The following is a 14064-nucleotide window of genomic DNA, read 5'->3' on the forward strand; positions in this document are numbered from 1 at the left end:
CTCCGGCACCTCGTAAATGTGAACATCATAAACTCCATCTCTCCTTCTAATTGATACATTTCACAATGCATTCTGTTTTCATCTCTTCCATAATACATGTTAAATAGGGAATTTCATGATTATTTTCCATGCTCGGGGAACACATCCACCTTTTTATTTTGAATGGCAGGGAACGGAATCGCGCAATATGCCCAGTAGTGTTTTCGGAGCCTCCCCAAGGATTCGGTGTAATTGTCAGTTCCAGCGATTTCACACCCCCTTGAGTTATTGAATGGAGGCCTTTCTCGAGGTACATTGTTTTGAAAGCCTCATGAGGAGCCAAACAATACACAGAAATCCTAAACAAAACCTATGTTCCTTCTGACATGTGTTCTCTATTTAGACGGGGGAATAAATGTAATTATCGGCTGCATCTGGAGGTTTGTCTGTTTTTTTTTTACAAGGTGTATTAATAAAATATGTGTGTAACGGATATCTTATAAACAGTCAAAAGTAAATACATTCTATTAGGACTGACATATTCTGTAGCTCTGTATCCCACCGATTGACGGCCATCTGTACCTGTATGTCCCCTGTAATGATGACCGCAGGGATTTGGAGTCAAAAGAGTTTCCTATCCATCGACCAGCCACTATCTTTCTTGACCCCCCCCCCCCCCCCCATTGAGTCTGAATTAAATTTGAGAATGACAGCAAACCCCTGCCAGACATTTCTGGCAGCAGCTTATCTCCTTAAGAAAAAAAGGATCAGACAAAGTGAAATTTAGCATGCCACCTCTCTGACCAAGATCAGGCCAGCTCTTCTAAGAGTGTACCAATGCACCAAGCAGGGGGCACAATGGTGACTCCTACTAGTTGTGGCGGGGGGCCCCACTTAATGCAGTATATCTCTTTATATCTCAGTATATCTTTATGTGCTTACTTACAATATATATATAAATATATATATATATATATATATATATATGTTATCCCCCCCTTACTGGTCACTGACAAACATGACACAACTATAAGGGTGATAGTGCTCTTGTCTCCCTTAGGCCTTGCTGCTTGAGGAACTCTACAGGCCTCTCCACCCCTTGAGAAGCACATTAGCGCCTGGATGAATGGCACATGACAGCCGGTCGGCCATGGTACAGATTTTGCAACAAGGTCCCTCAAGCTTCAAGCGACACCTCTGATTGACAATATACAGTACAGGTTCCAAATTATCCAGATATTGATTGGAAAAAAATCAATATGCACCTGAAATACAAAGTCACATCACCCAGAAGGTTAAATGGCTGTCACATCTCGACGCCCACACAGCAATAAAGAGGAATGGAGTCCTATTACCATGGTAAGAAACCAACCCAGACTAGGGGCCTGAAGTAACAGGAATCAGACCCCCATTGTCTAGGGCAGGGGTGGGGAACCTCCGGCCCGCGGGCCACATCCGGCCCCTAACACCTCCGGATGCGGCCCGCGGCACCCCTGTGACATGCGCTGCTCTGGAGGAGAAGGAGCCGGCATTCACAGCTTCCTCCTGTGTCTGTGACAGTTACCAGAGACAGGAGGACGCTGTGTATGCCGGCTCCTTCTCCAGAGCGGCACACGTCTTCTGCGGTTTGCGGCTCTCCTGTCATGTGCGCCGCGGTGGTGAGGCAGGAGCCGGCATACACAGCATCTTCCTGTGTCTGTGCCGGCTCCTTCCCCAGCAGAGGGGCGCACGTCTTGTGACTCCTGCGGGCCGCGCGCGATGACGTCATTTCACCGCGCGCCGCCTGCAGGAGAAGACCGGCACAGAAGAGAGGAGGGAGAAGAGGACCTGGATAGCGTGGGAGCGGAGGAAAGGTGAGTGGGATGTTTATTTATTTTTTTTATTTGGGGCAGGCACTGGGGATTAACTAGGCCACCAGGGACATGACTGGGAGGATGGGGGGTTAAGAAGGCCACCAGGGACCTGACTGGGGGGTTAAGAAGGCCACCAGGGACCTGACTGGGGGGTTAAGAAGGCCACCAGGGACCTGACTGGGAGGTTAAGAAGGCCACCAGGGACCTGACTGGGGGGTTAACTAGGCCACCAGGGACATGACTGAGGGGGTTAAGAAGGCCACCAGGGACATGACTGGAGGGTTAACTAGGCCACCAGGGACATGACTGAGGGGTTAACTAGGCCACCAGGGACATGACTGAGGGGGTTAAGAAGGCCACCAGGGACATGACTGAGGGGGTTAAGAAGGCCACCAGGGACATGACTGAGGGGCTTAACTAGGCTACCAGGGACATGACTGGGGGGTTAACTAGGCTACCAGGGACATGACTGGGGGGTTAACTAGGCTACCAGGGACATGACTGGGGGGTTAACTATGCTACCAGGGACATGACTGGGGGGTTATCTAGGCTACCAGGGACATGACTGAGGGGCTAAACTAGGCTACCACGGACATCACAGAGGGGCTTAACTAGGCTACCAGGGACATGACTGGGGGTATTAACTAGGCTAGCAGGGATATAACTGGAGGGATTAACTAGGCTAGCAGGGACATGACTGGGGGGATTAACTAGGCCTACCAGAGGCATCATTTGGTGGGGGGAGGGGGGGGGGTAATTAGGCTACCAGGGACATGACTGGGGGGTTAACTCAGGCTACAGGGTATCACTAGGGATTCACATCAGGTACAAGGGGCATCACAGAGGGTTAACTACAATAGCAGGGGCATTAGGGGAACAATACTTTGCCTTGCCCCGGGTGCTGCAAACCCCCGCTACTAACTGCTGCGCACGGTATGCGGCCCTCGAATTATTTTATAAATGCCCGACCGGCCCTCGACATGGAAAAGGTTCCCCACCCCTGGTTTAGGGGTTGACATGTCGGGGTCAGAGTGGGCTCAGTTACTCCATGCCTCCTTCCTGATCTTATGATATGCATATACTTTAAATGTCAAGAAGGGGTTACAGGAGATGCCCATGTTTTACAGATTATCCGAGAATAAGCTGATGACAAGTAGTGCTGGTATTGCCACATGCAGCAATCACTCGCTATTAGTTGGGGAACGATTCATGGTTACATTGTAGTATAATGCATCAATGACACATCCGTCACCATGCCAAGTAGCTCCCCTCCAGGAGGAAGAAGGCTTGTTCTTCAATAGGTAGCAACAGAAAACAAATACTTTTTTTTCTTGAGGAGAGCTACTTGCTATGGGGACTGTTGTGTGACTGAGGAGATAGAGATTCTCCTTGAGGAGAGTCCCTCCAGAAGAGAGGGAGCCCGCTCTTTGGCTCCACCTATTGTATGTGACATCCCTGCAAGTCATTGCTGACCCTTTTAAGAGCTAATTCGGAATTTCTTCTAAAATGAAGTGTAAAGGGGTCTTAAGGTCTTAAAGGGGTCAATTTTGACTTGTAAGGATGACACCTACAATAGGTGGCACCAGAGAGCAAGCTCTCTTACTTCTGGAGGAGATCTACTTTGTATATTTTTTTCCCCCCAGTGGAGCATTGTATAGCAGTTTGGGGATCTCCTCACAAGGAAACATCACTCTCTCAGTCCCATTACAACTACCATGCAAAGTAGCTATTCTCCAGAAGGAAGAGAGCTTGCTTTCCGGTAGAGATGAACGAACTTTGAGCAGGCTCAGGTTTATCCGAACCCGAATGCTCGGCATTTCATTACCGGTGGTTGAAAAAGTTGGATGCAGCCCTAAGGTTTCCTGGAAAATATGGATACAGCCTATGGCCCATGGCTGTATCCATGTTTCCCTGACTTCCCAGAGCTGCATCCAACTTCGTCAGCCACTGGTAATCAAATGGCAATCCTTTGGGTTTGGGTGAACCCCAGCGTTCTTGAGTTTCGCTCCTCTCTACTTTCTGGTGCTACCTATTGAAGGAACCTTATACTGAACTACCTATTGGAGTCAGTGCTTGACCCCTTTAACAGCCTTGAAAATATAACAGGATTATTAATCAAGCTAAGATTTCTTCCAAAAAGGAAGAGTAACCTTCTTGATGGTGCCTAATCACAGATGTCATCTAGCCCTAGCCTTAAATGGGTTTTTCAAGAAAAAAACAAACAAAAAAACATTGATAGTTTTTCCCATGGATAGGCTATCAATAGTTGATTGGCAGCACTTCTATTGGTCAGTTGTTCAGAGCTTGAAGCAACTGACACCCCAGGGTACTGCAACCTCAGCCACTTCCTATTTCCTTCAATAGTAGCTAAGCCTGCAGTACCCCGGCACCACCATTACACAAGGAACGGAGATAAATGTTTCCGGCTTTGTTCTTAGTGTACTAACAACTAAATGACGGGGGTTGGCACCCCGCCTATCAACTTGTTTTTTCCTGGTAATTCCATTTCAATTTTACCAACTTGAAACCAAACTGCACCCTAAAGGCCGTATTACACAGGCCAATTCAGAGGGGCAAGTAAGTGCCGACCTGTCAGGTCAGCGCTCACATGCGCCTCGTTCCCTGATTGCTGTCGGCACTATTACACATGCAGACAGAGAGTGGGTAAGTGTAGGGGGCACGACGAGCGGCGGGGATGGGGGGTTGTCTGGGGAACCCATAGGAGATAGAGGTGGTCTGAAGCCGTCGCTACTGTTACACAAAGTTACGACAGCAAATTGTTGCTTGGCTGATCGTTTGTGTTTTAGTCTGTTGAAAGACAACGATCAGCCAACATACACGATGTCTTCTAAAACACAAAGCGATTATCGGTCAATAATTGCGTAATAGGGCCTTAACTCCAATGCGACAAGTTTCGGACAAGTCACAAAGACTTTTTGGTCCCCATCCTTCTTCAGTTTCTCTCCTTCCTCAGATCATACCCGAGATCCATCACGACGGTTGCGTTGCGTGGTGGTACGTACATCACTGAAGAGGCTCTGGGCTAGTAAGAGCTGATAATATTTACAGCGGCCATAAAACCATGTCTGGCGGTTTGAAAGCTCTGCAGACACCTTCCTATTGTGGCTTCTGTTCAGGACCCCTAAATCTTAATTTTCACACCCCTCCGGGGCAAAGAAGCCCGGGCAAGTTAACTGTTTTATCATCAGGAAAAAGGATGTTAATAAAGAGGAAAACTGTGGAATTTATGGGCATTGTTTATAGCATGTTACACTTTTACAAGAAAACTCCCCGGCACACTCTGGACCCGGCACTCTATAATTTGGTAAGGAAGCCGTAAAATTGAACTTGTTGAAATAAACCAGTTTTCAAAGTAACACGAACATAATTGGAAAATTAGACTCATGTGCTGGGCTTCAGATGGCGGCTGGCTCTTTTCTTTAAGTGCAGGGGACTACTAGCTAGGAGATGTACAGTATCGCAGAAGACACAATTAGTTATACAACAATATCAAAGCCAGGGAGCCGCGGCTGTTTGCGAGGAGACAAGCAGAAAATAACACTGGCCATAACAGGCTTATACGTGTTATTGTAACTTCCGAAACTCAATTTATAGGATGTCTGTGGGAATTTGCATGCATTTTAGCAGATGCGTACACATGTCTATATGGTATATGGACTGCGGAGGGACGACTGGAGCGAGACGTCTGCTGCTGTATTGTGTGACTTGTACGGTATACGAATTGAGTCATAAGACTTTCCCTTCATCATCAGAGCTGTGCGAGTTACATTATTCTCTATGGAGTGAGACTAGTGGAATTAAAGGGGTTATCCAGCGCTACAAAAACATGGCCACTTTCTTACAGAGACAGCACCACTCTTGTCTCCAGTCTGGGTGGAGTTCTGTAACTCAGTTCCATTGAAGTGAATGGAGTTTAATTGCAAACCGCACCTGAACTGGGGACAAGAGCAATGCTGTTTCTGGAAGAAATTGGCCATGTTTTTGTAGCACTGGATAACACCTTTAGGCTATGTTCACACTACGTAAGTTTCCGTCCATAGCGCGTTCCGTGAATAAGCGGCCGGAAACTTACATAGTTTGCGTACAATGGAAAGTATACGATGTACGGGCGCACAGTTCCCACTACGTACGAACTTACGCCCGGATCGTATGCGGCGCCTTAAAAAATGAACCAGACCATTGTTTCGGGACAGAAATGCCGTAACTTACGCCCGTAGCGTTACATGCGGTCCCGTACGTAGTGGTGATTTCTTAATTTTGCAAGCTTTTTGTGCCGATCCAAAAGGTTCTGTGGGGTGTCCGGGGCTAGGCGAAGATTTCCAAGTAAAAGACCGCTGTCAGATCGCTTCCCCAAATTAAAAAAAAATAATTTTTTTTTTCAATTTCACCACACATTTATTTTTTTTCTGGTTTTGCAGTGTACTTTATGCATTTAGCCTGTCATTGCAAAGTACAATTAGTGGAGCAAAAAATAAGGGCTCATGTGGGTTTCTAGGTGAGAAAATGCAAGTGCTATGGCTTTATATACACAAGTAGGAAAAAAACGAAAGTGCAAAAATGGAAATTTGCCCGGTCCTTAAGGGGTTAAAAGTGTTTTCAGATTTAACCTTACTTGTTCCCTATCCACAGGATCTCTAGATTGGCACCTAGGCTCCTTTTTTATCAATGGAGCCACGGGTTGGTGCATGACTTGCAGCTCTATTTATTCTCACAACGTGTGACCACCCCTAAATAATTTTTTATTTAGTATTTTTACAGTATTTTAATGGGGTGTTTCTGTCAAAATTGACTGATAAGCTATCCACGGGATAGGTCATCGATCACTGATCAGCTCCTGTTCACTTACATGGGAGCTGAGCTAAGGTTACAGGTCGCTACTAGAGATGAGTGCGACTTGAGCATGCTCGAATGCGATCGCTTGGCATTTGAATACCAGTTGGATGCAGCCTTAGGGAGTCCTGGAAAATATGAATACAGCCTATGGCCTACCCTACCGACCAGAGACTGATAGAAGTATTCTGTGGACGGCTCATCGGTCCATAGGCTTATAAATAGAAAATAAGCTTCTGCAATATACTATACCTACAGTATGCTGCATTGTGAAAAAACACCATGGACCCAACAAATCTATTAAAAAACATGACAGCTTAACGCCGAAGTGTCCCTGAAAAAAAAAAAGAAGCAAATCTTGGTAACTGTATAACATGTGGTATGATGTATAGTGTAGAGGTACATGTGTTATACTGTTGTGCTGTATATGGGATGTGTAATAATATATGGTGTGCTGCTTCTTAGCTGGAGCTGCTGCACAGCACATTGTATAGAAGTCAAAAACAACTGGTTGTTAATAAAGCTACTTCAGTTTAAAAAAAAGTCATTGTCGAATCACGGAATGTTATGATTTGAATGTGCTGGTGAGGCTGACGACCAACGGCCACAATCAGTGGAGCTGTAAACAAGTCTTCTGGTGTCTTGTGGTTTCTGAGGGACAATATTGGCAAGGGTGGCGGCAGTGTCCGGGTTAGGGTGCTGGGGAGGGCCTGGGCAGGGAAGGGCACCGGTAGGATCCACATTAGGGGGCTGGGGCCGGTCTGGGCTTGGAGGAGGGTTCGTGGGCAGGGAAGGGCACCGGTAGGATCCACATTAGGGGGCTGGGGCCGGTCTGGGCTTGGAGGAGGGTTCGTGGGCAGGGAAGGGCGCCGGGAGGATCCACATTAGGGGGCTGGGACAGGTCTGGGCTTGGAGGAGCACCAGGCGGGTCCGCGTTAGGGGGCGGGGCAGGCCTTGGCTGGGCTAGGTGCCGGGAGGGTTCGTTTTAGAGGGCTGGGGCGGGTCCCAGCTCTTCTGATTGTCACCCCTTCCTTGACCAGAACTGATAAGGAGTCTTCTTTTACATCAAGGTCAGACCTGCAGCAACCATGTGGAGATTGGGTCTGCTGGGAACTAGTAGATGAAGGGCTGGCTGGATACAGAACTTCAATCTGAAATCTGTCTCATCTGCATGATGCTGTCTGAACTATACAGTTTCTATAACCAGTGTCTTACTATGTTGTGAAGTGCAGGGAGGGTACTGTGCTGGGGTAATACCGGACCAAGCTGTTTATGGACTGGGCCAATTAGCACTACGGCCCATCTGGCATTTGCCGACTTGCCAGATGGGCAGTTCAGGCCTGTTATGCTTTGATGTGTCACACTTATTATTATGTTACTTGTTATTTTTGCTTGAAAATTATGATTCAGTGGGTTTTTTTGTCTGTGTGCTACACGTTTTGCTGTGATAAAATAAACAAAATCTGAATTTTTGGATGAGATCAGAGTACTGTAGAATATTAACTCCATAATTATCTATCTCCTATCTATCTATCTATCTATCTATCTATCGTCATATATAATTATTCATTGTATCCTGTATTCAGGTGACATAGTAAAACTCAATTAAAATAAATTACAACAATCAGCACAAAGAACAAAGGAATAGAATATGAGTATTTTTTTTCCAGAAGCCTCTTTTGTGACTAGTTTGCTGTTGAGGTTTCACACAATAAATATATTAATATATTCCTCCTAGAGGCGCCCACAAGGCTCCATATCTCCAGATATCACCGGGCGCAAGACACAGAAAATGGTAACAAGAGAGAGCAGATAAATACCTGCAGGTGATGTAACATTGAATATTAAGCACCAGTTTGATCCGGAACTTGAGACAGCCAAGTTAGAAAAGTTTCCCCATCCATCCTCTATTAGTACCGTAGTGCTCCCTGTAAGGGAAGAAGGAAACAGCTCAAGGAACATGTAGTATGTGAACCCACAGTGTGGTTGCTCATTGCGTCTTCCATCAAAGAATAAAGGTCAAGTGAATTCTTTATATTACTTGAAATTCTACATTGTAAATTTACATTTTACTAATTTTGTGTTTTCATGTTTACTAAAGGTTAGGGAACCTTTATCCCCCCAGCTATGGAAAAACTACAATACCCATCATGCCTGGACAGCCTTTGGCTGTCCAGGTATAATGGGGTTTGTGACAGCTGGAGGGACAAAGGTTCCTCATCCCTGGTCTATGGTCTGTGGGTTAGGATTTCAAGGGCGAACTGACCTGTAAATAGAAGGCTATCCATTGGCCTTGTTTGGACATCATGGAGAATATCAGGGGTAGGAGTAGCATGTAATGTATGTCAGAATATAGAATATATATTTGCCCCACAGTTTTACTACTTTTTTTTTGCTATAAATTCTCATAGAAATCATATAGATCTGTTTTATTTTATTTTGAACAGCCCAGGGGAGGAGCTTAGCTAGAGGGTGGAGCTTATCAATCCTTTTTGTCCTAAAGGGCAGAGGGGGAGGATCCTGCTGAAGCCAGTTGTTTTCCAGCCAGACATAGGATTGCGAGGAGGAGGAGGAGGAGGAGGAGGAGGAGGAGGAGGAGGAGGAAAAGTAGCTAATCTCCTGGCACTCATAGAGAACATTTATTATATTCAAAACAGGAAATAGAGGAGATTAAGGGAGAAAGTGTTGAGAGTTTTGTTTTATCTATCTGCATTTTCACTGTGTAATGTTTGTATAGGGTTGGAAAAAGCATAAATAGTTCCCGCAGTATTACATTCTAATGTAATAGATGTGGCACTGTTTCTAGAAGAAAGCAGCCATGTATTTTAATAGTGTACCACCCCTTTACCTCTATGAATGGATGGAAAGACCTGTCTGCCATATGCATTTAAAGGGGTTATCCAACACAAAAACACGTCCACTTTCATCACAGACAGCACCGCTCTTGACTCCAGTTTGGGTGTAGGTTTTTTTCTACTCAGATCCATTAAAGTGAATAGAACCTAATTGCAAACCACACCTGACCTAGAAACAAGAGCGGTGCTGTCTCTGGAAGAAAGTGGCCATGTTTTTGTAGTGCTGAATAACCCCTTTAACACTACTTAGCTCTAGGGAAGGGATTGGCAATTTTCAGCCCTCCAGCTATTTCCAAACTACAATTCCTATCTGGCCTGAACAGCCAAAGCTTTAGCTGTCCAGGCATGATGGTAATTGTAGTTTTGAAACAGCTGGAGGGCTGAGGGTTCCCTGTCCCTGCTGCATGGCAACAAGGGATGAGTCCGATTTAATATGACTGTGCCCAAACACAATTTTACCCTTTAAGGATTAACCTGGGAAGCATTTCTCTATATGGAGGACTCAGTACATAAATAGTTCATTAAAATAAATGGAAACTTGTAATACTTTATATCCCCTGTGGGGGCACCGTAGGAAAGTCTGCTGGCTCACACCTTATTGACAATGGACCCTTCTAATAAACAGACAACCCGTTTAAATCCCATGTCTTACGCTTTTACATAAATAATCTTACATACCCCCATCTTTCATCTTTCCATTAACCTCATTTGAATCCCAAACCGATTTATCAGTATTTTTTTTCTGTTCCCGAGCTTATTCCGTGTTTTCAGGACAAGTCGCCCATAACAGTCTCATCATTTTAGCAAGCAGTGCACCGACAGCCATTACATACAGTCAGCTCCCGCTACCTCCAGCATTTAACAACCCATAGCGAGAGCTTTATAGATCAGACTGTTGATTTCAAATACATAGTAAATTGTCATTCCAAGCTTATGAGCCCCGGAGGAACGTTCTGCTCTTCCCAAAAGACCATTTCAGATTTCCAAACACATGCTCCTAAATCTCGGGGTTTTATAACTATGCGAGAGTCTTAATGAAGACTTTTTGATGCAAGATAGTATTTAAGACAGAAGCAAGTCAATTTAAGGCTTCACTCCGCTTCATCAAGTCTCTTGGCTTCTGTTCTGAAGAATGGTTTACATGTTAACTAATTGTCCTTAAATGCCACTCGCTGTTCTTAAAGCTTTGTCATAATACGGGAGCTCGTCTCCATAAAATTCATGCCAAGTGAGGAGCGCCAACAGCTGCGCGTTGCACCGCCGATATGAAGAATAATGCGCTCGCTATATTCTTGATGTATATACGCGAGGAGCCTTATTCTGCTTCATGCGCTTTAATGGTTCGCTCGGGTTTGCCTCCGTACTCGCTCCGGCAGGAAAAGTATCTCTTTCTTTTATGCATTTTATTTTGCGCAGGTAGTGAAAGTAAACACAGATTCCCAGAAAACATCCCTTGGGGAAAATTTCAGTCGAGAAGATAAATTTAGCTTTTTTTCTTCTACAGGTTCCTCCTCGAATACTTTAACCAATTATCCTGGTGTAATTGTAGCAAGTGGAGGGGATGGAAATTACAGGCGGATGTAAAAAGAACTCTTACACGGGACAATTGTATCATAAAAGACTATGAGATAGCATACATACAGAAGGAAGGGAGAAATATTGAACGCTGTGTTGGCCTAGGGAACGATGGAGGGGGTCTGTAAAAAAGTTATGTGTACAAAACCCTGGTAAGGCTGTATGGACACTTACTAGACCCTTTCTACATGCAACCTCATTCAGAGGAGCATAGGGGGTACAGAGATAGTCACTAGTGTCAAGGAAACTTGCCAAAAGTTTGGGTTTGGCAACATTCCTCCGAACCCGAAACCTCAGCATTTGGCCCTGGCAAGTTGAATGCCGCCCTAGGGAGTACTGAAAAACATGGAAACAGCCATAGGCCATGTGTTCCTGGCAGATCTAGGGAGACATCAAACTTCTCCAGATGCCAGGAGTCAAATTCAGAGCACTCAGGTTAGGATGAACGTTGCCTGAACTTTCGGCAAGTTTGCTAGGCACTAATAGTAGTCACATCTAGGCCCTGGTACTAGCATGGGTTTAAAGGCCTGTGTGTGACATATGGGGGGACCCAGTATTTTATACCATACATGGTAAATGCGGGACCCTGTTACAAATTTTGCATTTGGGCCCACAACAATCACACTTATTTATCACACTTTAAGTACTTTTCAAAAATGGAAGTAGCCCCTGTACTTTGGTCCGCACCAATCACACCGGTTTATAACACTTTACATGGCACATGGTAAGTGGGGGACCCTGTTACAAATTTTGCATTTGCGCCCACAACAATCACACTTATTCATTACGCTTTATATAATCCTTTATAGTAAGTACTTTTCAAAAATGGAAGTAGCCCCTGTACTCTGATCCGCACCAATCACACCGGTTTATAACGCTTTACATGGCACATGGTAAATGGGGGACCCTGTGACATTTTTTTTGCATTTGGGTCCAGGACCTTTAGGTTACATAGCTTCTTCATAGTAAATATTTTTCAGAAATGGAAAGAGTCCTGTACACATATCCTCACCACTCTGATACAAACCATTTAAAGGGGTTATCCTGCCTATAACAATGGATGGATTTGATTGTCCGGCACCCTCGTAGACCCACTGTTCAATGCTTGCTTGCACTTGTCTGTACTAGTAGTAATAGTGGTGCAAGTGAACAGGACAGGTAAACATTGAAGACGCTACAGGACTTGTGGCCAGGGGATGGGCCATCTGTTCTTACAGGAAGGGTAAACCCTTTAGCTTGTGTATTCTTTTTCTCCTTCCAAAACATACCCCAAAAAAGGACCCTCAAAACACATACCAATGCCAATTCCATCTTTGTTCTTAATGGTAATTCTACCTCTAGCTGTAGACCTGAGTGTTTTGAGATGGCTGGTTAATACTGATGTGCTGTCTATTAACCTTACTGGTTGTTAACCAATAAAACCCCTAGCAACCAGACTGTCAAACATGACTTATAGTTATATAATTGATGCTGTATCAGCTAAATTCTAAATTACACTATGGCACCTGTATATACTGTAAATCTATGTTGTTTTTATGAGATGCTATAGATATAGGTAGAAATCCTCTGTGAGTTATTCTGGAGTAAATCTCTAAGGCCTAAGGCCTCACCTCAATACTTCTATGGTTTAGCAGAAGACAACCCCTCAAAATAGTCTCTTCTTGGACCCCAGTTTCACTTGATCCATCCCTATGTAACATTTTACTTTTATAATCCAATAAAAAAAGTATAAAGAAGAGTCAGTGGGAGAGTGTTGGGTTGCTAAATAACGTTATGTATGTGCATTTATAATACCAGGAATCCTATAAGGTCATATAGGTCACATATAATACCTTTTAGTGGCGCACTGGAAGAGTCCTTGAGGTAGACAGATACTTTCCAAGGATTGGAGAAATGTCCTAAATTCACGACACGATTTCCCTGATAAACAGAACATATAACAAGATCAATACGATGGAACATCGATGGTCCTATTCCTTCAAGACACCAGGAATATATATGGACCTGGAATAGGTTCTCTATTCATATTTGATAATTCAAATATTCTCATTTAAACCAGATTTAAATAGCACAGTTAAAGGGAAACTATCAGAAGGTTAGATGTTTCTTACCTTCATACTCTCCGCCATTTTAGTAGTGTATTCCCTATGCTAATGAGGTGCTTTGGTGCCATGGGGGAGGGACTACTGCCGCCAGTGCACCAATCAGGCCTGCTCTGCTGATATTCATTAGAAGGGGTGGGACGGTCAGGGGTGGATCGGTGCACTGGGGTTGGTAGTCCCGTCTCCAATGCACTAAAACCCCTCATTAGCATAGAGATTAAACTGCTAATATAACAGAACTAGTGGAAAGGATGAAGGGTAGAAACTTTCCTTCATCCTCAGCTCCCCGTGCACCATAGGGGAGCTGAGAATGAAGAGTATATATATATATATATATATATATATATATATATATATATATATATATAAGCAAAGTAATTTATGGTGCAGCACTCCTTTGTCCAAGACGTTGTTGGTGCCAATCAGTAAACACCTTTGTGACCATAGGTGTTTGAATGTACAAAGTATAAAACCACTGTGGCACTCCGAATGTAGTGAAAAAAATACGTGGTTTATTTGCCCACAACCGTGGTTGTGGCCAAATAAACCACGTATTTTTTTCACTACATTCGGAGTGCCACAGTGATTTTCTACTATATATTTATATATATATATATATATATATATATATATATATATATATATCCCATTCTTTATATATATATATATATATATATATATATATATATATATATATATTTATATATTTAGTGTAGGGACTTAACACTATACCAAGAATTTGGGGAACATGCCCTTGGACCATAGGTAGGGGATCTATCTTGGGCTTGTGCAATAGTTGGGCTTGCCTGCCGGGAAGGGTGCCAACAAGCCACCTGGCCTTCGCCTGAA

At 44.2% G+C, this 14064-nt stretch overlaps 1 protein-coding gene across 1 annotated transcript in view; it reads right to left on the reverse strand.

Moving 5' to 3' along the window:
* The window catches only part of PKHD1 (PKHD1 ciliary IPT domain containing fibrocystin/polyductin), a 340735-nt gene that overhangs the window by 13627 nt on the left and 313044 nt on the right, over positions 1-14064 (reverse strand). Inside the window, exons 62-63 of the mRNA XM_069974284.1 lie at positions 12946-13033; positions 8504-8611 (exon numbers count right to left, since the gene is read on the reverse strand). Of these exons, the coding sequence (XP_069830385.1) occupies positions 8504-8611; positions 12946-13033 (196 nt within the window). The remainder of the gene's footprint in view (positions 1-8503; positions 8612-12945; positions 13034-14064) is intronic.

The sequence above is a fragment of the Dendropsophus ebraccatus genome, chromosome 6, assembly GCF_027789765.1.
Source record: "Dendropsophus ebraccatus isolate aDenEbr1 chromosome 6, aDenEbr1.pat, whole genome shotgun sequence".
In the NCBI taxonomy this organism is placed as follows: Eukaryota; Metazoa; Chordata; class Amphibia; order Anura; family Hylidae; genus Dendropsophus; species Dendropsophus ebraccatus.